Source organism: Solanum tuberosum, unplaced genomic scaffold (genome assembly GCF_000226075.1).
Source record: "Solanum tuberosum cultivar DM 1-3 516 R44 unplaced genomic scaffold, SolTub_3.0 scf00093, whole genome shotgun sequence".
In the NCBI taxonomy this organism is placed as follows: Eukaryota; Viridiplantae; Streptophyta; class Magnoliopsida; order Solanales; family Solanaceae; genus Solanum; species Solanum tuberosum.
In genome coordinates this window covers 1711399-1735893 of record NW_006239018.1, presented here as the reverse complement: position 1 = coordinate 1735893, position 24495 = coordinate 1711399, and the positions used below count along the sequence as shown (strand labels likewise).

The following is a 24495-nucleotide window of genomic DNA, read 5'->3' as shown; positions in this document are numbered from 1 at the left end:
CAATTTTTTTTATTAAATTAAAGTTAGATGAAACAATTACTTAAGTGAAGAACAAATAACTTTGTAATAATTTATTATGCGATTTTATATTTTTTGTTTATTTGATAAGATTGAATAAACAATTGGGGCTATTTTAATAGTTTTACAACTTATGAGATTTTTATGTTTATGAGAAAATATACAGCACAAAAATTTCATATCGCATGTTCAAACAAACCTTCAATTTCATCTCATAATTCCATATAATGATACCATATCATGATACCATATCGCATGGCCAAACGGGCCTAAGTAAAAGAGTCAGACATTGCCTAATCAAAGTATATTCTACTAGAATGATTAAACAAAGAAAAAACACTTGAAATTGAGAAGAAAAATATAAATTATTGGACTAACAGGGTACCACCAAATTCGAACAAATTAAAGTGGCATCCATGATTCTACTGGTCTAATGAAAACAAAGAAGTGTTATTTTAATTTTTATGTTGACAACCAATGAAAATCTAAGGCAATGACACACTTTGCCTTGAAACAATGGTACTACTTTTGTTTTTATTTTTGGTTGTGCATAGAAGTACGACTATATTGGAATTTGAGCCGCCCATTAGAAGGAAAATGCTTTCTATTAAAAAAAAAATCGTATCAGGAGATCAAATTCGAATTTTCTGATTAAAAAAAGAGCAATCAAATCACACTCCTTTTGTTTAATTTAATGTTATGTATTTGTCGAAGCATATTTGTAATTTCATCGCCGACAAAAGTTGCACTGTATCACATGCAACTAATAATATCAAATAAAAAGAAAATGTGATATTTTAAGTGATGGTGTACATTCAACTCATGTTAATCAATGGCTAGTGAGTAGTGACTAGTGCGATCGTATTAGCTAGGGGTAAAGAGGTCGATTGAATTGAATTTGAAAGTGTTAAAATGGACAAATTAATAATTTACTATTCAATTCTTGTCCAAAAAGTAATTAGGTCGAAATGCGTTGGATCGAAAATGAGTTAAATACTGCAAATTCCTACAAATTTTTAAATTGTATTCTTATAATTTATTTAAGGTTTAATCATCAAACAACTTATTTATTTTTAAAAAAATTCTTCATTATAACAACATATAACATATCAAAGAAAAATAGTTTTTTTTTAAAAAAAATATTGTGACAGGGCTTTTTAGGATTCCTTTTGAATTACTTGGGTAAAAATTAGTTCAATTTTCAGATAACTTGAATATGGATGAATGAAGATGTCCGAAATTAACAAATGAAAAACTCAAATAGTCAAATAGTCATTGGGATTATATACACGGACACAATCAGTTAAAAAATATATGCATTTGCTGGTTATTTTATAAATTAGATCATCTTAATTAAATATTAGACTAATTATTTCACAAATTGTTAATAGGGGAATTTCACAAATAGCCATTAAAATAAAATTTAATTAGGCTCTATAGCTATAGTTTGTTAATTACAATTTGTAGCTATATATTAGAGGGAAGAGAGAGGTGAGGGAGATTGGAAGAGGGAGGAGAGAGGCGAGCGAGAGAAGACAGAGAGTGGAGAGAGGTGAAATGTGTTTGTATATCTGTCGAATTGTATATCTGTAATTGATATATATATATATATATATTATTTGTCTATCTGGCCAGCGAGATTAGGAGAGAGATGAGAGAGGCGAGCGAGATTGGGAGAGGGAGGAGAGAGGCAAGCGAGAAAGGACAGAGAGTGGAGAGAGGCAAATTATATTTGTATATCTGTCATATAATTGTATATGTATAATTTGTATTTGTATATATATAAGAGAGGAGAGAACACACATAATTATAGCTAAGCAAAAGGCTGTGAGTGATAATTAATTTAAACTATTGCTACATTAGTTAATTAACTAGTATATATTTATTTATCTTCTTAATTTCCCCTCATTAAAATCAAGCCTGAACAACTTTTGCAAGTTGATGGCGAGCAAAGAGAGTGAATCGACCCATTTTTTTTGTGGCCCAACTCTTGTGGGCATGAGTCCAATCACTTTTTTCTAGCTCTCTAACAGTCATTACAAGAAAAATTATTTATAAAAGTTTTAAGAAAATAAAAAGTTCTTCATTAATAAAGGACATTTTATTTTGAGATGCTCATTGTTTTTTTTCTTTCAATTTTAGTAACCATCTTCTTATCGAATCAGCAATTCATGTAATAGGTATAGTATTTCTTAGCTACATAATTAATTTATCATAAATTTGAGAACGCAAAACACATTTAGCTACATAATTAATTTATCATAAATGTGAGAATGCTAAACACATTTTGTACCAGTAAAATATCAAGAGTTATCTAAAAAAAAATTAGAATTATGTTTGACAATCGAAAACAACCTCTCTATCTTTATAAGATAGGAGTAAGATTTAGTATACATCACTGTCTCAAAATTTCACTTGTGAAATTATATTGAAATAGTAGTAATTGTTATTGTTAATTGACAAACGCATGAAAAATTAAGTCTTGGGCCTATCCCCTCCTTGCGGTTATGGCAACGAGTTCAGGCATGCCAGCTTTCACAGTGTAACAAGCGGTGTGTACAAGGCTTGAGAACGAATTCACCGTTGTATGACTGACCAATGATTACGATTTCATGCAGGTGAGTTACAGCCTGCAATCCAAATTGAGGACAAATTTTTAGGTTAGCCGACCCTCGCTGAATGCGACCCTTTGTTCCGATCATTGTAGAACGTGTGTAGCCCAGGACATTAGAGGCATGATGACTTGATGTCCTCATCACCTTCCTCCGGTTTATCATACACTTCAAAAGGTAGCTCAAAGGAAAAATGATTGTCATTAATAATTGCTATGAAACTTTTTTATTTTAACACACTTCGTCTTAAGTCCAAAGTTGGACATCTGATGCGTGAAAACATTTGATTTGAAGGTCAAACATCGAGTTAGATGGATCCTGTTTTGATAAACACACCAAATTTTGTAGTGTGAGTTAGAAAACTCAAAACCTAATTTTATAATAGTCAAGAAAATTCTTATTGAAACACTTAAATATACCGACATACATAAGACATTATATTTTAATAATTTCCAATCATCACGATTAAAAAATGACATTTACTTTGTCTCTGAAAGTTCATAAATACACTTTAACTATATAGAAAATGATGGCATGGGTTGGTGAGGACCATCAATTCACTATTTCTACCTTATTCAACGCACAAAATTATATAAATTTGAGTCCTCCACGCAATTTGGAGGATTTGAGAATGCAATTTTGTATCTCAATCTTTCAATTTTGTAATCTTACTTTATTAAAGCTGAGATTCTTTTTAATAATCAGGATAATGTCTCTTTACTTTTTGCATGTGAAATCAAAATGAGACAAGTAATGTGTATACATGGTGCGTTTTATTTTAATAATATACCACTAAGATTAACCAAAAATCGTTCTAATTGGTGGCAGCGTATCATGTTAAAATCAAATGTTCTATTAATGTGTTCATGGATTAACTATTCTATTCCCTTTAGAGTTATATTACATACAATCATTAGGGTGTAAAAAATGAGCTAATTAAGTTGGGTCAAAATGGGATGAAATCAATAAATGAGTTTATTGAGTCACGATGAGATAAATAATAAACCATAGCTCATAAGTGGGTCAAATTGAGTTAATAAATATGAACTAATTTTATCACCCTCTATCTAACAAATTATATGTGGTAATTACAGATGAGTTCAATCATTGTTTTTCTGGATACATGAGGTCAAAATTATATGTAATTTATTTTAGATATATTGTATCCAAGTGGATTCCTATGTATCTGGGATAAATAACAAATCTCGCTTGCCTCCCTCACCTCTCTCATTTCGTTCGCCACTCTCTTATGTATCTGGTATCCTAGATACATGTGAATTACATCAGATGCATGCATGGTGTGTATCTAGTGTGATACACATGTATCTAGGACACATAGTGAATCTCACTCGCCTCCTTCCCATCTTGCTCGTTTCTCTCCCTATTTTAGTGTATCTTATAATAGCAAAAATACATGGATCTAAATGTATCTTCCTCAATATATGATAGAAAACTCTTAATTAATTATCAGATACATCATGTTTTGAAAGTATATATAATAACAGTATATATAGTAGTGAAGTAAGTTTAATAATATTGTTTTTCCATCAATTATTGCTATATAGAGGCTAACCAGTAATTTTACACTGATTTCAGAAATCTGTCTAAGAGGATTAAAAGTGCCTATCATTTGAATGGTTGTCAGTTTCCTAGCTTCAAAATCAATTATACAACAAAGCTAATTTCTTTGTCAGTTAATCCTTTGTTTTGGCTTTTTTGTTTTAGGGAATTATACAATTTAGTAACACTGTAATATCTCCTTAAACCATCCAGATGTCAAATTTAGCCCCTTTTTTTGTATTATTCTTAACTGAATATATATCTATACCCAGGAAAAAGTTATTTAGCACAATTCATGAGATATGTAAGAATAGTATTCACAAAACCTTAAAGTACAGTAGACTGTTGGTGTCAATTCAACCATGCATGATTATTATATTTGTTGGGCTAAATCAGTCCAACAAAATTCTTTAATATGACAAGATATTATCTGTTTTGAGTCTAAGTCTATACGATTTTCCTCAAAAGGCTCATATTATTAAGAGGTTTTGCACCTTATAATATGTAATTTTTTCAATCTTTTTCATCTATTAATGTGGATCTTGTTTGCATACTCAACAATCTTCTCCTGGAACTAAGTTCCATGTGACCCATCAATCCACGAATCAAATTTTGAGATTCACTATATGCACCCAGATCATGATTTGAGTATTTTATATATCAACCGGAGTCCACAATTAGTTTATTATTGTATATGTGCGTCTCTAAGCTCGTCAGAGGAAGTAACTTAATTTGAGCCCCTATGTCATCATCTGCCTTTGTCATTCTAATCTAGACACTAAATTATTGGGCTAAACTAATATAAAAATACACTTAATATGGTGTGATAGGATTGTATACTTTGAGCCTATAGCCTGTATAATTTGTTTCAAAAGAGCTCACGCTATTAAAAAATTATACACCTTATATGTAACTTCTCTATCTTTTTTATCTATTAATGTGTGATTTTGTTCGAACACCCAATTGGAAAAAGAAAATGAATCTCATCCAAGAAAAAAAAAAGGAAAAAAAAAGAGGGCCAACACTTCGCTTGAAATAAAAGAAAAGAGACTTTATGTTTTTATCATCTATACACGATTTATTTAATTTGTTAGTTATAATTTGCGTTCACCAGGTAATACACATTTCTACTGATTAATTCATGTGGTTAGAGGGTGCAATTTTTTTTCACAGAATAAGTAGACCACCGATCTTTTGCCCAAATTCATGCACATAAAAACATGTCAATTTACAGATTTAATGGAAAACAAAGATATTGGATCCATTTTATTACACAATATAACATATATATAAGCGGCATTGTTGAGTCCCTAATGGATGTGAGATTTCGTTATATAGTCTTGGACAATTCTGATAGACTTCATGAATCATCTTTTGAGATTGAATTGTGCTTAAAGTCTTATTTCGTTATCAAACTCCACACCAGAACAAGATAAGGTCTAACAAACCGATCCAAGTGTATCTGTTAATTCCTCAGCCATTGAAGCAAATTGATGATCTTCTCAATAGCTCCAACCGTAGCCAAAATTTGATGGCCCCAACTTTAATCTATTATTGATGCAAATTGCTGGCTTTGATTGACCCCATCATAGTTTCTAGACTATTTTTGTTGATTTGTGGTTCATTTTAGAGAAAATGAAAGAAGAAGCAAAACAGTCCAAAAAAGTAAAGCATGAGCTGTTCAAGTATTAGTGATTCTAAGGTTTTGGGAAATGACATAACAAAAGAGCCTAATGGGACCTTTAACTTAATTAAATTTGAGCATATTATCATACCACCCCTCAATCCTCTAAGGTGCTTTTTTCACCTTTAATTAAATATTTCTCTAAATACATTACAAGAAAAAAGAAAAAGAAAAAAAACACTTTAATTTTAGTATAAATATGTGATCCAAGTCTTCATCTCATTTCATCACAGCTAAATAGAAATTAAACTTTATTGTCTTTTGCAAGAACTCTAGCATTTTGAGTGAGAGACAAATTAAGTGCTAGAAATTTGCAATTATTTTGCTAGAAACAGTAAAAAAAAGAAAGATGGCGGGTATTTCTGGTCATTGGGCTTTCGCTTTTGGTGTCCTTGGTAAATTAATTTACCCGTTTTCTCCTTCTAGCTTCTTAAATATTCCTTAAATTTCAAAATTTATTTTTAACAAAATGATCACGAACATATTATTTTTCTTTGAGCTCATAATTTTACCTTAAATATTATTTAACCCACTATGTTTTTTTTTTCTTTTGCAATATGCAGGTAACATTATTTCGTTCATTGTGTTCCTTTCTCCAATGTGAGTCTCCATATATTTATTTTGCTTGTTTTGTATGGCTTATAATTAATTTGACTAATTACAACATGTTATATATCACACTTTTGTAGACCAACGTTTTATAAAATTTACAAGAAGAAATCAACAGAAGGGTACCAATCAATTCCATACGTGGTTGCTCTCTTTAGTTCCATGCTTTGGATTTACTATGCATTTTTGAAGACGAACACAACACTTCTCATCACTATTAACACATTTGGTGTCTTCATTGAAACTATCTACGTTGGTTTCTACCTCTTCTACGCACCAAAAAAAGCCAGGGTACGTAAAGTTTTTACAATAAACTTTCTTACATATACCTAAATGAAGAACGCAACACATAAGTCTAATATATTATATTTGTCCAGGTCCAAACTATAAAGATGCTCTCTTTATTTGTTGTGGGTGGATTTGGTGCAATAATCGTTGTTACTCAATTTCTATTCAAAGGAGCCATTCGTGGACAAGTTGTTGGATGGATTTGCCTTATTTTCTCTTTATGTGTCTTTGTTGCACCCTTAGGCATTGTGGTAAGCAATTTTACGTGCAAATTAAATAGTTATTCACGTATTTCATAACTTATTGATATATATATATATATATAGTCATTTTGATTTTGATTTTTACGTACGCAGAGACAAGTTATTAAAACAAAGAGTGTGGAATACATGCCACTTCTCCTATCGGTTTTTCTCACATTAAGTGCCGTGATGTGGTTCTTCTATGGTCTTCTACTAAAAGACATTAACATTGCTGTAAGTTGTTTAATTAATTACATGTAATATTTTCAATGTTAAACGTACGTAATATTCATAATTTTGTTGTTGTGTTTTTTAGGCTCCAAATGTATTGGGATTTTTCTTTGGTATACTCCAAATTGTTCTGTATGTAATATACAGCAAAAAGGAGAAGGCCATTCTAAAGGAACAGAAACTTCCAGAAATACAAAAGGCAGCGGTAATTGTGTCGGATGACAACACAAATGTTGCTAATAAGAAGCTTCCAGAACTTACACAAGAACAAATTATTGACATAGTAAGGCTTGCAGGTTTACTAGCTAATACGGATAAAGTACAAGTAGCCACGTGTCCACATGATCATGCTAATTGTGGAATTAAGGCAACTCCTAATGTAGAAAACATACCCAAGCTGCAAACTGTGGAAGCCAGCTAATTAATTAAGGAGTAGTTAATTAGTAGAATTTCATTTGTGTATTTCGCATTTTCATAATACTACTCATGTTTTATTATTTGTATGTAAACAAGTTATTTCTATTTTCTGTAAGTTTTTCTTGGCATAGTACTATTCATGAAGGAATAAAATGGTTACCATTAAATTAAGTATAGGTTTGAGGTATATTAAGGGTGCATCAAATGAAATTTTCATCAAAAAATTACGAACAAATTAACCATTCTGACAAGTAACTTGTATTTATAAATGTTTTTTGTCACCATCAATTAATGCATTAAAAAGTTATAAATCTGATTTAACACTTTCGCCAACTATTTAATCAACCAAAAGAAATAAAAAAGAAGAAAGACAAATTGGGATAGACTATCGATTTATTTTTATTTTTTTTAAAAAATGTACTATTTCAAGTCATCAATATTCAAGATTAATGAGTTTAACTAGGGAAGGTGATTTAATTTTCTTTTTCCATATAAAAAGAAAAGGAAACTTTGCGAAAATATAAGTCTAAATTGGGGTTATTTTGGTCGAAGTATGCTCAATAAGTATTACGATCAACTTTTGCATTAAAAAGGAAAAAAAGTATGATATAAATGTGTCAAGAAAAATATATGAGACATAATTAAGTAATATGAGCCGTATTAAGACATAACTTATAAGTAAATAATATTTTTTTCTCTAAAAATTGAGTGTTTAGTCTCACATTAATTATTAGTAATATATATTGTCATTAATTTCATAATTTTTTTGTAGTATGTATTTTGAATTCTCTCCCTCTTTTAAGTAAATATGAAACATTTTGTTAAAAAAAATGAAAAATTTTGTTCAGTATTATTTATAGAGAAAAAAAACATACATGAAAAGTTGTTAGGTAGTACTTTTTCTGTCTCATATTAGTTAATTATTATATTAAAAATATAGTAGTTGTCTCATAGTATTAGTTGATCATCTTACAAAATAAAGAAAACGTTAATTGATTTTTTCTATATCCAATTAATTCTTTTTGAAAGTATGAACACTTGTTTGTAAAGTTCCAAAGAAGTTTTAAGGGTGAATTGGTAAAAATATCTATTTATTTATGATTTCTTAATATGCGTGTAAAAAAGGAAAATGATCAACTATGAAAAATAAGGAAAGTGCTAAATGACCAGAAAATTTGGCCAGAAAATTTAAAAATTATAATATTTTTTTAATTTTAAAATAAACTAATGTTTTTTCCATTTTTTAGTTAAAGGTATTAAAGTTAAAAGGGTAAAAATGTTTTAAAAGGTAAAATAATATAGATAAAATATCATTCTGACCAAAAAGATTTTTCCGAAAAATAAATAAAAACAAAAAACTAAAGGAGTTGTTTATGTTAATTGTGACTTTTTAATTATAAGTATTCTTTAACCGATATGAATAATTGTGAAATGGTTGGAATTCCTCCTATCATTAGACATTTCAAGTTTAAGCTAAAATCTTGTTGGAAGCGTAATTCAGACTTCATACAGGTATTGGACACGGTATGAAATGTCAATAATATACTTCTTCTGTTCCTAATTATTTGTCCACTTTTGAATTGAACACCTATTAAGAAAACAATAATTGACATAGTGACTTTACCATTTTACCCCTATTAATTATGAAGTGGGTGAGTAAAAAATTTAAGCTTTTCAAAAAGTTTTATCTTTTTCAAAGTATTTAACTGAGGGTATAATAGGTAAGAAAAAATAATTCATTTCTTGATTTGTCAAAATTGACAAATAATTAGGGACAACTAAAAAAGAAAAAATGAATAAGTAATTAGGGACAAAGGGAGTATAAATGAAAGTGGATCCCTATAAAAGTTGTCAAAATTAAAATATAGATTTACTGACTACACAATTTATTGAGTGCTTAGCAGTCAAAGATTCGGCCTTTTCCAAAATAAAACTTAGCCCTAATTAAGTTATCTTTTCAAATCATAAAGGGAGCTATCAATTTTTTAAATTAGCTACGTACCATTTTTTTCCCATTTAGTTGATGAATTAATCTCAATATGTGGGGATGATAATTACTTAACATATGAATTATTTTTTCTAAAAGCTATATAAACTTTTTGGTTCTTTTCCGATATCGGTGGAACCGATGATTAATTGTGTAATAATGAGGTCCTTTCTTTGAAACTTTTGGAAGAAAATATCTTTAATTGTAGTCCTCTCTTTATTAATTCAATACTTTTAATTAAAGAAGCACATTCTTTAGTCTTTATAAGCAAATACTTAACGTAGAAGAAAAATTAAGTATTATTTCCAGATCTTCAAATTCCTTTTCAAACTTATATGTTGACTCATTTATGGCTTTGTGTCGTCTTACATAAAGGTACACCTGAGGAGTCAAGTTAATGAAGAAAGTTATAATTGACTAATCGAACAAATATTATATGTTATTTTATCAATTTCAATTTATATGATGCGTATATTCAGCTCAAACTTAAGGCCATGGACAGACTAACACTATACTCCTTTTGGATGCATATATCCTTATCACCTTTACAACGTACTGTATAATCAAATTAAGTTTATTTAATTTAGGAAAAAAAATTAAACTTGTCCTTTAACTTTGCAAAATTATTCATCCATACCATTTGTGAAAAGTTTATTTAAAAGAGTCTCGTTGTTAATGTTCAAACGTACGTAGTACTACGTACCATGTGTTGAATTTGTGTCCTAAATTTATAACATTTGGTCATGTTATGATAATTAAATTTCAAGTAACAAATTTTTTATAAAGAATTAATTCGTTAGTTGTGGCTCACGATTAAATTATAAGGTGCTAACTAATATATTTACCCAACTTTCTTCATCTTGTTTAATTCTTGATGCATACCTTATTTTCATCACGTTGGCTACAGTATAATTAGGGGTGTTTAAAGGATAAGTTGTAGTATTAGTTTTAGGTTAATAAATGGGTGAACTAATGTTACTTGAGTTGAAATAGGGTATGTCAAAATGGGCCAAATAATGAATCATAGTCAACCGCTCAAGTTCACTGGTTTATTATTTCAATTTTTTTTTTTTTATTTATCACTTTTAACATATCAAGAAAAGATAATTATTTTTTTTTCTATTTTACCCTCATTGTTAATTACTTATTCCTCAAATCATTGTCCAAAACCTAAAAATTGTACACATTAACCTTTGTTTCTTAAGAAATGTTAAAGTCCGTAGTAAACAAATAAAAGTGAACAAGGAGAGAGAGGAGAGTATAACTTATCAAGTAATAAGTAAAACTATGCATACAACTATAACCAAGTCAATACTTTCATGGGGCATGTAATAGCCTGGGCTGTAGCTACACTCATGTCATAGTGTCCACAATTGTAAACGTCAGAAAATTATATCATAAACACAAGTAAAATGATAAATAAATTAAAGTGCTTAAATAACATATATGGACACCCTTGACACAACAATATGATATAACCCAATGGTTTCAGGCGCCTTTAAAGATCAAAGACACACAAATTTTAAGTGTCCGTGTGTTTGAATCTCACTATAGTAGCAGCTCTTTTTTTTCACTTTTAAAGAAGAACAGTCCCACTTTAGCACCTGAACACAGTGGCAGAGCCACCCTATCTTTAGGGGGGTCATCTGACCCCCCTTGGGCGGAAAATTATATAATTTTTACATGGTTAAAATATTTTTTTATGTATATATAGTAAATGTTGAACCCCCTTAAGATTTTGAACCCCCTAATTAAAAATTTTGGCTCCGCCACTGCCTGAACACCCTTCATAAAATTTCTGGCTCCGTCACTAAACTAATAGGTACAACTATATATAAATTAGTAGATATAATTATTCATCATAACTCATAAGAAGAACGAGAAATCACGCGGTGTTTATCAGTAAATTACTTAGGTCTATTAAGCATATTATTTTTAACCATGTTTGACTCATGCACTTTTAATTTGAATTACCCGACATACATCCACTCAGAGAGCTAGAAATTGGTCACGATTTTAAAATGACAAATAACTTCCCGTTAAAAGTTAAATAAGCTTTAAGCACTAGAAAAGGGGTATATATTTTGAAAGATTATAAACCTTTTTAGTTTTTGTTTTCCCATGTACCATAAAAAAAGTTGTGTTAGGAACCAGAAACATGTTGAGAATATAAGTAAATAATATGTGTGCTCTATGAAAAAACAATCAGGTTCGCACGTGAGGGGCGTGTTGAAAAAATTATTAACTAATAAGAAATGTGCTCTCTTTAACAGCTTAAGCTATTAGATGAGATGATAACACACTTCAACATGGTATCAGAATAGACAGAGGTCATGCGATCGAATCTCACCGCCACCCAATCTAAAAAGAATTTCCACGTTCTTGGCCCCCGCACGTGAAGGAGCATGTTAAGAATATCATTAACTAAAAAGAGTGTGTTCTCTCTTTGGCGAAAAATTATATTGTTCAGCTTGTTGCGTTAATTTATTCATATTTTGAATTGTGAAAATTCTGACTCCACCACTGGAAGGGCCAATTTTAACACGAGTAGAGAAATCAAAAACTTCCACTCAACTAGAAGAAATGAAATGCACCTTTGGTTCTCCATCTTTCAATTGTTTAATCACTATAATATCTTTTTCATTGTATTATTATACGACAAAGATTAAAGCAAGAACGTTCAAAGTGGTACCAAATGCCCTTTATGTTTCATCCAAGGAAAAGGAAGTTATAAAGTAAGAGAAGAAGTTTATACGAAACATCTGGGGTTCAATCATTGGAAAACGATTTAAAATCACGAGCATATTTTTATAAATACGTGTGGTTGTTGGAGAACAGTAAAGAAATTAAAAAATATGTTAGTATTTTAATAACTTTTGTATAACAGATTTAAAGTACCTACCAACAAAAGTTATCAAGCATAACAATTTTTCTATTCATGCGATGTCCGAAATTCACATTGGAGCCCTGACTAAATTCGGATCACACATTGCAGGGGCGATTAGGGGTGACGCTCCCAACAGGATTTTCTCCATACCAAGGACTCAAACCTGATACTTCTGGTTAAGAATGAAGTAATTTCATCATTGCACCACAATCCATGTCGTTGGTCAAGCATAACAAAATTAATAAACTCTAATTTTGAACTTCTGTTGATTCGAATCATTTTTTTTTTTGGTGGGGTGGGGAGTACAACGCAATATGCACCACTCCATGCATAGGAAAACATATTATATGTGTAAGGTGTCAAATATAGCTTAAAAAGTATAATTAACCCGCATTAGTGTTCATTTATTTTATGATATTCATTGACAGATGTTTTGAGCAGAGTGTAATTAAGCTCATCTAAAGTTTGGGCCAATAAAGTTGTGTTGCTTGCATGTATATAGTTCAATTTGACTGATAAAAAATCTTATCAAAACACTATAAATTAACTTTTTCGAGTTTGATTTACTTGAAATAATTATGATAAATAAAGAAAATGTTATTATTCTACCATTAGTTTGGTTTTATTCCCAAACAAAATTTGTAGAAAAAAGAAACCCAATAATGAAAAGAACTTTTTGGACAGCTTGAGTTATGATCTATATTGTATAATTCAATTGATCCAAACCAATACTGGCCTGGTAGGATATAACCTAATCAATTTATTATCGACTCAACTTATTTTGACTCAACTAAATATAGTCGTAACCCGTTGATTTGACATCTGGTGTATATGAAAAACAAGTCCTCAACATTTCCAAATAATAAGAAACTAAGTAATTGAATGCATCTATTTTATTTTACACTCCATATAGATCGATATCGATAAATAAAATTACAACCCACTAATAAAGCAAAGTATATCCTGATTTCCTTGGGCATGCAATTGCAGAGCAAATTGATTTCCTCAACGGACTATTATTGATAGCACAAACTCTATTATTGATGCCAAATGGCTGACAATAATTGGTCCCTCCATCATTTCTTGATTTTTTTTAGCTGATTATATAGAAATACACTAAAATAAAATTATTAAAGCATGATCAATTGTAAGCCTTAGGGACATTGAAGATTGGGCAATGACATAATAAAAGAGCATATATCCTGGGACCTTTGGATTTGTTTAGATATTTGGCATTGCACTTCTTATTCAAAGTGCTCTTTTGCATTTATAATATTATAATATTTGTTCAAATAAAATATACTATACTATCACTACAACTTTGCCTATATAAATATGTCAAAGTAGCTCTCTTTCATTTCATTGTCAAGTAGAATTTGCAACTCTTAGCTCTTCTTTGTGGGTGAGCTAAAGATTTGGAATTTCTTGCTATAGAAACATAAAATAGAAATGTCTGGCATTTCTGGTCATTGGGCTTTTGCTTTTGGTGTCCTTGGTAAATATTTTTTTCCTCCTTCCAAAAAAAATATATACTCAATCGATATTTTACATGTACATGTTATTTGTGATTGTAATAAATAGTCATTACATCATACTAGAATATCGTTAATAATTTTCCTAACATATATTTTTTTAATTATTTCACTTTCTATCGAACATCTATTCGAAGTTCTGAAGTTTAAACTCATGATATTTTTTTGCTTATTGGCGATTTGCAGGTAACATAGTCTCGTTCATTGTATTTCTTTCTCCACTGTAAGTCTCCATTTGCTTATATATAATTTCAAAATATGAATGCGGGATAAAACTTTTTTTTCCTGCATATTATCTAACTAACAGTCTATAATATTTTCGCATTTGCAGACCTACATTTTATAAAATATACAAGAAAAAATCAACAGATGGGTATCAATCAATTCCATATGTGGTTGCTCTATTTAGCTCTATGCTTTGGATTTACTACGCATTATTGAAGACCAACACAACACTTCTCATCACTATAAACTCATTTGGTGTCTTCATTGAAACTATCTACGTTGCTTTCTACCTTTTCTACGCACCAAAAAAATCCAGGGTAATTAAGTTTTTACGACAAATTGATACAATTTTTTTTACAGACGAGTTTTTTTTTTAAGTTTGATATTTATAATTAACTTAATGCAGGTCCAAACTATAAAGATGATCCTATTATTTGTTGTGTGTGGATTTGGTGCAATAATTCTAGTTACTGAATTTCTATTCAAAGGAGCCGTTCGTGGACAAGTTGTTGGATGGATTTGCCTTATTTTCTCCTTATGTGTATTCGTTGCACCATTAGGCATTGTGGTATGCTTTTATATATGTGCAATTTATTCATTGATTTCCCCTGTTTTTCCATCCATTATAAAATACTAATATATAGTTCTCATTTTATGCAGAGACAAGTTATTAAAACAAAGAGCGTCGAATATATGCCATTACTTCTATCGATTTTTCTCACATTAAGTGCTGTTGTGTGGTTCTTCTATGGTCTTCTACTAAAAGACATTAACATTGCCGTAAGTTCTATTTTCAAGCATCTAATTATACTTATATTAAATTGATTTCTCAGATACATGGCCACTCAATTAATAGTATCTCAGAACATCACTATATTTATATATGTGTTGACCGTGTTTTTATGAGATAATAACTATTAGTTGAGTGAGTGTCTTTATGAGATAATAAATATTAGTTGAGTGAGTGATTATATGAGAAATCAACATATATATGTGACATAAAATATGTTGAATCTTATAGACTCATCCACCTTAAATTTGTCATTGTAGATTCCAAATGTATTGGGATTCATCCTAGGAATACTTCAAATGGTGCTCTATGTTATATACAACAAAAAAGAGAAGGCTATCCTAAAGGAGCAAAAACTTCCAGAAAAGCTACAAAACCACATGATAATTTCCATTGATGAGAAAAATAAGAATTTTCCAGAACTCACAGAGGAACAAATTATTGACATAGTGAAGCTTGGTTCTCTAATTTCCTCTGGAAAAATTCACATTGCGTCGTGTCTGCACGACGCAGTGTGTGCATCAGCTAAAATAGAGAATACGCCCAATAATCTGCAAACTGTGGAAGCCAAAAATTAATTCCTTTTGATTTTCTCTTTGTTAACTCCTAATTAATGGCTAATTATGTATGTGTTTGTACACAAGTTTATTCTTAGCTCATAGTTTCGTGTTGTATGGAAGTAATGACTTAGCTTTCTTGGTCATGTTCTCAAAAAGGCAAAATTGTTGTCTTGATGCATAAAACGGCTTTTCCATAATTGATTACTTGTGGTGGCAATAAAATAATTTCTTATTCAAGTTTATTTCTACTATTCGTGTACTTTCACTCTGTTAACACAAATATTTAACGAACTTAAAAATCAGAACCGAAATCACACAAAGACAACAGCACGAGGGCACTCTCTTCGTTAATTTTTAAGAGTTAATAAAAGTGTTTCTCAACATAAGTACAATAATTTTCTCCTATTCTACAAATGAGGGAGAAATGACTCTTCATTTTCGCTTCATTTAGTCTCATATTTCTCAATTCACATTACACACAAAGCCCAATTCACATCTTACACAAAGTCCAATAAATACTTATGCAAAAAATAATAGAAAAAATTATTGAAATACACGTTTTATGTTTCCCTTATTTCCTTCTATTTCTAAAAACCTATAAACTCTCTTATTTCTCTCCTAATTCTAAATTATTTTATAATGTATCCGAGTTACATATTATGTATCCGGTTTATTTTATAATGTATCCGAGCTACATATTATGTATCCGGTTTGTTTTACTTTTTCAGGGATTAATGTAATTACAAACTAAATAGGGATATATTGTAATTTCATATTAAAACTATGTGATTCCTAAAATTTAAACAAATTAATATACTACTTCCCCTAGATTATATTATTGATGATGTTGCCTTTGATACACCAAAAAAAAACTCAATCGGAACTAAATTGATCAAGAAATCGAGTTCTCACAGTTGCACAAATCAAAATTTAAAAGTAAAAATTTCAAATACTATGAATTGAAGTGAGTAAAATAGTCAATTGGAAAGAACTTATCACAAAATTATTACTTCGAATGTAAGTAATATGTTACACATCCTTCACAACAAATTTGGATAGGATCGGCGATTCAATCAAGTATATATTTTCGAATTTGTTTTTATTAAATAAAAAATATTTAAAAAGTCTTACCCACAGCCCACAGGATTTTAGATTTTTCGGCAATAATGATTTTTTGTGTTAGTCTGTAAAAGTTTTATAATTTTTCGATTAGAAAACAAAATTATGTCATTTTGGTGGAAAAGAGTCATAGTTATATGACTGAAATTTATCTTTTGTTTATGCAAAATCACCTATCAATATTAAAAACTTGTCAATTTACAAAATCAAGATAAAATTAATTAGTTTTTTTTGTTTTACTCTTAAAGAACCTTTTTTTATATATATAGACATTGTATAGTTTTAATAAGAAATAGTTCATTCTTAATCTTGGCATTGACAAATAAGATACATAAAAAAGGTATATTTAAAAAGATAAATTAATTAAAATATTTTTTTGTATTTGTATTTATTTAAAATAAGTAAAAACAAAAGTAGACAAATATGAGAGGAAGGAGTAACATATGATTTCATCACGTTCTACACGAGGGATAATGTTGCTTCATCAAATTAGAGCACGTGGCCATGCAATTGCGCTTTGTGTCACAATAGTTCATGTTGCATCAATTATTTTTATTCGTTTTAATTTATATGATATATTTTTAAATTTTTCAAATAATGTTTTTGTAAAATTAAAAATTACTTGATTAATAATTTTTTTTTATTCTTAATAAAATAACTTATAATCGGATCAAAAAGTATTTTAAATCACAATAATTTTTAATACCAAATCAGACCATGTCACCTTAATTTATACGGAAAGGGTACAATTTATTACTGAGCTAGCTAAATAGGTAATTGCGTGCGTCTGCCAAAATATCCTTAATTCACACGTTTAGTAAATACCCCTTCAGTCCCTTTTTTTAAAAAAAATTCTTCCGTTTTGTATTATTCGTTTGTATCATTAAAAAAAATCTAAATTACTTGTTAACTTTTCAAATCAAAATAAAAAATATTTCTTATTATGCTTTTAAAATCAAATTTTTTAGTATAAAAGTTGTAAAGTTTCAACTTCCAAAGGATTAAAGAAAAAGGATTGGGTAAGTTTTTCGAAAATAAAATAAAATAACATAGGTTTTCCTAAGGCCTAATCCATCGATGCCCCCTTAAAGTTGACACGAAATTTCATTTAGACACCTTAATCGGACGATGTTCATTTTAGATACCTTGTGTTGACTCCTATTATGTCATTTTGACATTTTTTGCTTACATGGCTTAGTAAGTATAATACACTCGTCCACTGCGCGTGAAAACCCTATTTAATCAATTTTTAATTTTTTTTTTCTCTTCTTTCCTCTTCATTTTCAGCCACCATTTTTGCAAACTTAAACATCCAACTATGGTTAGTAAATATAGTTACAATCAGATGATGAAAATGATGAAAAATATTTTAGAAATTTAGGAATTGCGTTTGACAATAAGATGATGTTATTCATTCATTGGTCACTTTTTATTTTTACTCAAAATTCATTATTTAAGAATTGCGTTTGACACAAATGACAAGTGTCATCATTTAATTTGTCACTTTAAACGTCATTTGCGAGTGTAACACACACCTCATATAATTTTGTTGATTGAAAAAAAAAGTATCAAAATGACACAACGGAACTCTACATGAGATGTCTAGAATGAACATCTCTCAGTTAGAGTGTCTAAGTGAAATTTCGTCCCAACTTTAAGGAGCTACCGATGGATTAGACCTTTTTCTAATGAGTAATTTTTTTTTTATAGGAATCTCCTCAGTATTGTTCATTTATTTTAATATAAATAATTTATATTCCTGTCGCCTCAGCTTTCTGTTGGTGTGAAATCGTGCAAAATAGAAAGTAGGATTAAAAGACATCTAAAATGAATAATAAAATCAAATTTCATATGAGCAACAATAATGTATTTAAAAGTCATGCAAAAAGAGTGTCTTGGACGTAAATGGCTGTCCCATACATATGCTTTTCTTTCCATGCTCCACACCGATCATTAAAGCACCAATAATTTAAAAAAATTATGATCTTGATATCTGGATCAATTTTCGTGAATCTTGACTAATTAGTGTTCGAATTAATTTTCATGAGTCTCGACTAATTTCACGAAATACATGTCACCTCCTACCAACAATAGGTTTCAGGTAATTCTGTCCACCAAGGTTAGGACATATGAAAAGAATCACCTAATATTTTTTGTATCAGTTGAATTTTGAATTTGAGACCTCAAGATTTTTAACTATTTCATTGACTATTAGGTCACGTTTCCTGGATGCAAAAGCACCAATACCCCTATTTTGGGAAAAATACATAAATGGGCCATAAAATTCAATGTAATTACAAGTTCATACCCAAATCAAAAGTAATTCCTGAAATACACATTCTCTCATAAATAATTATAGTTCATACCCCACATTCATTAAGGGTGATAGTTTTTGCTTAATTGATGCTAAATCAGTATCATATATTGTATTAGTATCATTAAGATTGATAATTTCGCTTAACTGATACTAAATCAGTATATATATACTATAAGAGTATATATGTATATTATTGTGGTATCATTAAGGTTTCTTATTCAGAAATTACTTATTAGTCAAAGATACTATAAGAGTATATATGTCTATTGTTGTGGTATCATTAAGGTTTCTTATTTAGAAATTATTCATTAGTCAATGATACTGTAAGAGTATATATACTCTTACAGTATCATTGACTAATGAGTAATTTCTTAACAAGAAACCTTAATGATATCAATGTAGTATATATATACTAATTTAGTATCAATTTAGCATACTGATTTAGTATCAATTCAGCGAAATTATTAGCCTTAATGATACCAATATAGTATATATGATACTGATTTAGTATCCGTTAAGCGAAATTAGTAGAGGGGTATATAATATAATTATTTAGTGGAGTATGAATGTAAAGGGATATATGTTTGTAATTATTTTACTTTTATGGGGTATTTGCTTATTCCCCCTAATATTTTTGTAGCCAATGACTCTTTTTCTCTTTCTTTTTTGGTTAAGCCCACGACTCACGAGCCATAACCCCATTAAAAAAAGAAAATAGTTCCCACGTTATCAGTAGATATTATTACGAGTAATATCTGCTAAAATCTCATCTCTTTTTTAAAATGTATCATGAGTAAGGGTGTTCACGAGAACCGTAATCAAATCAAAGGAATAAAAATTAATATTATTTAGTTAGATTTAATTTGATTTTGGCTACTTGCCAAATTTTGGATGAGTTATTAAAATCTTCTAGGTAGCATTTGGTTTAAAATTTTAAAAATCGTCATAATTTCATCTAATTTAGTTTGATTTTGATTAAAAATTGAACCAAACCCACTATATTACTACATATTTAAAAAATATAATTACAAAACATACATATATCTATATATATGCATATTAATCTAATTTTACACTTTTGGTTCGTAATTTAGGTATTTCCCTTTATAATAATCCAATTCTTTACCTTCACTTTTTTAGTCTGATTTATAATTTTTTATTTGATAATGCCAAGAATTTATTTCATGATGTTCAAAATAACTTGATTATAGGTCCTTTAATTAATGATCATGGTATATCACAACTATATCTTAAATATTTTGCACAAAAATAATTTAAATTATGAAATTTTATTCCATTTCTTAGAAAATACTAAATTCTTGAAACACATAATTTTCTTGGAAGAATCTCCATATGTTACTTGATTATACACACGAAACACACACACACATCTATATGCATATATGTATGTATGTGTATATATATTCTCAATAATTAATTTGATATTGTTATGTTGGAAAATAGTCAATCTAATATGTGTTTGGAGGTATATTGTTATATATTATAGGCTTAAGTCATCGGCAGCCCCTTAAAGTTGTTCGTATAATTCACTTAGACACCTTAACTAGGACTTGTACCTATTGAACACCTAAATTGTTCAAAATATGTGTCTATTCAACACAAAACAATGATATGGCAAAATAAGAGTATACCACTGCTACTAAATGTGTGAATAGAGTCTAATTTTATTTTATTTTTATTTTTTGATAAGTTGGTACCTATTTTTTAACAGTTGACATGCACTAACTAAATAATTAAAAAAATAATATTAGTTCCATATTAATCTCTTGTAAAATAAGTTCCATATTAATCTCTTCGTAAAAGAAAAACAACCCCCACCCCCACCCCACGGCCATACCCATGCACTAGTGGTCATCTTCTTCAACCCAGCATTCTAAAATAATTAAATTCCTAGCCTTTTATTTCGTTCTTTTTTTTCTTCATGTTTTGTAAAAAAATTCTGAATCTGCTAATTTAATATGCGAGAAGAATTTTTTTTTTGAACATTGGAGTTAAAAATTGATCAATATTCGTCCATCTTTATTTTCGATCACTCCGATTGAACAAACATCACCACTCATTAAACTTATTAAAGATGATATTAAAAAATTCAACATACTTTCGATTTTTCTTCGTCGCGAATTTCAAAATAAATTATTGACGTCCATTTATTTTCACAAAAATCTCAAAATGAATAGAGAATAACGGATGATATGAGAATGAATTTGAGCCGGAAATTTTTATTTTGTTATGTTCGTTATCAATGGAGAAATTGATGGCGTCTGGCAGGGTTCACAGGGTAAAGGAAGAAGAAAGGTCAAAGGGTTAGGTAGGGGTGCGGGGTGGTGGGAGATTTTATTTTTTAATCTTTTTGTGATTTTTAAATAAAGTCTGGAAAGTTTTATTTCATTTTTTAAGATTGAAAAAATTATATTTTATTGCGAGACTGGGTCCATGTGCCATGTGTCGTAATTTTATTTGTGTTTGCATGCGTGTGAATTACACGGAGAACATTTTTTAAAAAAGTTTTCATTTCATGTTCAATAGATACATATTCCTTAATATTAGAGTGTATAATAGGTAATAGTCTTAGTTGAGGTGTCTAAGTGGATTATGCTGACAACTTTAAAGAAACGCTGATAACTTAAGCCTATATTATATCTAAAAAAAACGATGAAAAAAGGAATAAACCCAAAAAATTCAATAAAATTGACAAAGACTGAAGCAATAAAAAATCAATTTAATTTAATTTCAATATTTCAAAAAAATAACTTAATTAATTTAACTTCTTTTTAGTGAAAAATCATCCAACCAAACCACAAAAACCTCTTATCATGAGATTATACTCAAGTTCTTAGAAAAGGCGAGGAGTTTGTTAAAAGCCATACAATTAAATTTTTACTAAGAAAAAGTACTATGAAAGTTCAAACTTTAACTGTTTAACATTACCTTATTAATCCTAACGGTAATTGAATTATCCTAATAAATTATTGGAGAGAGATAGACATATAGTAAAATTATAAATAGAGGAATAAAGAGAGAATCTTTAGTGACATTTATACCAGACAAATGGTGCAGAATGAAATTGCTAGTGCTAAGTTCTGTTTTAAGGTTGGCAATAATCAACATGAAATATGATATAATATATTATTTTATAACCTGAAATGAAAGCTACCCAAGTGTCATTTATAGATTATTTAACCAAACTTTTAAAATTAATTTATTTTTTAATACTTTTTGAAAAGTATATGTTGTGAGAAGTTATTTGTGTTTGGCCAATATATTTAACAAAATATTTTTAATCAAGCTTTATAAAAGTTTTTCAAGTGTATCCTTTGGTGAAAAATTATTTTTTTAATCTGTTTAAAATAAATACCTTTGACCTCCTAAAAATTTAGTCAAACAGACTATTAATAAAGAGGAACAATTTATTGGAACGTAATCACTTAATAAACTCTGGATGTTGTATAATTAAAATTATCAAATTAAGATAAAATTACTTTCTCCCGACCTTATAATCATTTTGAAGATTAAAACATATAACGCTATTGACCATAAAAATATATTTTGAAAAAAAAAATAGATTTCGTTGTTGAAAAGTACCGTTTTAAAATTAAAAAAAAAAGTTATGTAAATAATTTTTATAAGTATTTTTTTGCATAAAATATTTATTATAATATAATTTATAAAACTTTCTCATAATTTTTTACTTTTAATATATTATTTTCATGTTTAGAATTAGAGTATTTAATGATCCAATAAACTTTATAGCAGAAAAAAAAAAGGAAGGGCGGGGGCGGTAAGTATTTATCAAGAAAATATACCCACGAATAGCTTAGGCAAGAAAAGTGGAAGCATTAATTTCCTTCTGCCTCATTATTCAAATAATAATTTTGATATTTAAATTATGCAATTTGATGAACCCGATTATCCGTGTTAAGAATATAATTAACTAATAAAAACTATATTTTTCTTTGACAGACTTTTAGATGAGATTGACACACTCACACTCACACACTTCAACATTATATTAGAGACAGACAGAGGTCCTAAAATCGAATTTCATAATCATTCATATCAAAAAGGAGTTTCACGTGTTTGACCTATGAAAAAAATTAAAAGTCCACGTGAGAGGGCTTGTTGAAAATACAATTAACTAATAAAAGTGTGATCTTTTTATCAACTTAAATTTTTAAATGAGATAGTCACACAGTTCAACTGACCGATTAAATATGAGAAGAATACTAGTGGCTAACTGGCTATAAGCTAAACCTTTTCAGTGAAGAATCAATTGACAGAATTTGCAAACGAACATTTGGTGACGAATAATTCTTTGAAATAACTAAAAACTTGTGATTGTCAATACTCAATACTGAATAGTAGTCAAATATGGAATATCCCAGTAATAAAAGATCGAATAAACATTGGCACACTAATTTACACTTTTTCGAGGTCTAACGGACGAAGAAAAACTTCATTTTATAATATACCACTACTTAAGTTAGACTCAATTTGACAGGTCGGAGATTCAGCCTTTTTCCAAATACTCCTTCTGGTTTAATTTGGCATGGAGTTTAAGAAAATAAAAAAAAACTTGTATATTTTAAGGTTTTGAATTAAAGTTAGGTAGAATGTACCAAAATGTTCTTTAATTTTGTGATCTTAAACATGTTATATGAAAAGATAAGATTAAAGAGTTGTCCTAAAAAGAAAAGAGGCATTCTTATTTAAATGGACTAAAAAAATATAACAAACTAATAAAAAAATGGTGGGAATACTAGTATTACAACTGAGTCCTAGCTTATCTTTTCCAAACATTCAGGGAGCCACACATTTTTTTTTAATTCTCAATGTCTCTTTTGAATTGATTAATCTCAAAAGGTTGAATTAATTAATTATACAAATTCTTTTGTATCAGAATATACTCCTCCGTTCAATTCCATATTAGTTTATCACCTTACTAAATTAAGAATACATTAATTATTTTTTTCCTATATTACTTTACAATTAATTTTTTTTGGAAAGTGTTCACATTTGTTTGTAAAATTCTCAACAAGTTTTTTTAAGGGGCGATTTAGTAAAATCATCTTCCTATTTATGATTTTTTAAGCAACGTGCAAAATGAAAAAGTGATCAACTAATATAGGATGGAGGAAATATTAATCGGGAAATATCTTTTTTATTTTAAAATAAATTGATTTTTTTTTTCATTTTTTAGTTAAAATGTATTAAAGTTAAAAGGGTAAAAATGTTTAAAAAGATAAAATAACATAGGTAAAATACCATTTTGGCTAAATTCTAACTAATTTTTTCTGGCCAAAAGGATGTTTCCTATTAATCATTATGCATAAACAATAATTCTTTCAATTTTAGGGAATATAATTATTGATCCGACAAGATGTGTGAATTTTGGTGTT

At 28.9% G+C, this 24495-nt stretch overlaps 2 protein-coding genes across 2 annotated transcripts; both read left to right on the top strand.

Moving 5' to 3' along the window:
- Positions 1 to 6118: 6118 nt before the first annotated feature.
- On the top strand, positions 6119 to 7794 carry LOC102580855 (bidirectional sugar transporter SWEET10-like). The gene is made up of 6 exons (XM_015308840.1): positions 6119 to 6269; positions 6438 to 6474; positions 6564 to 6774; positions 6861 to 7022; positions 7128 to 7247; positions 7330 to 7794. The coding sequence occupies exons 1-6, from the start codon at positions 6224 to 6226 to the stop codon at positions 7663 to 7665; spliced, it is 912 nt and encodes a 303-aa protein (XP_015164326.1). The 5' UTR covers positions 6119 to 6223; the 3' UTR covers positions 7666 to 7794.
- A 6121-nt stretch (positions 7795 to 13915) lies between these two features.
- On the top strand, positions 13916 to 15860 carry LOC107060684 (bidirectional sugar transporter N3-like). The gene is made up of 6 exons (XM_015308839.1): positions 13916 to 14030; positions 14254 to 14290; positions 14399 to 14609; positions 14699 to 14860; positions 14953 to 15072; positions 15343 to 15860. Exons 1-6 carry the CDS (start codon positions 13985 to 13987, stop codon positions 15658 to 15660), a joined length of 894 nt encoding a protein of 297 aa, XP_015164325.1. The 5' UTR covers positions 13916 to 13984; the 3' UTR covers positions 15661 to 15860.
- The last annotated feature ends 8635 nt before the right edge of the window (positions 15861 to 24495 follow it).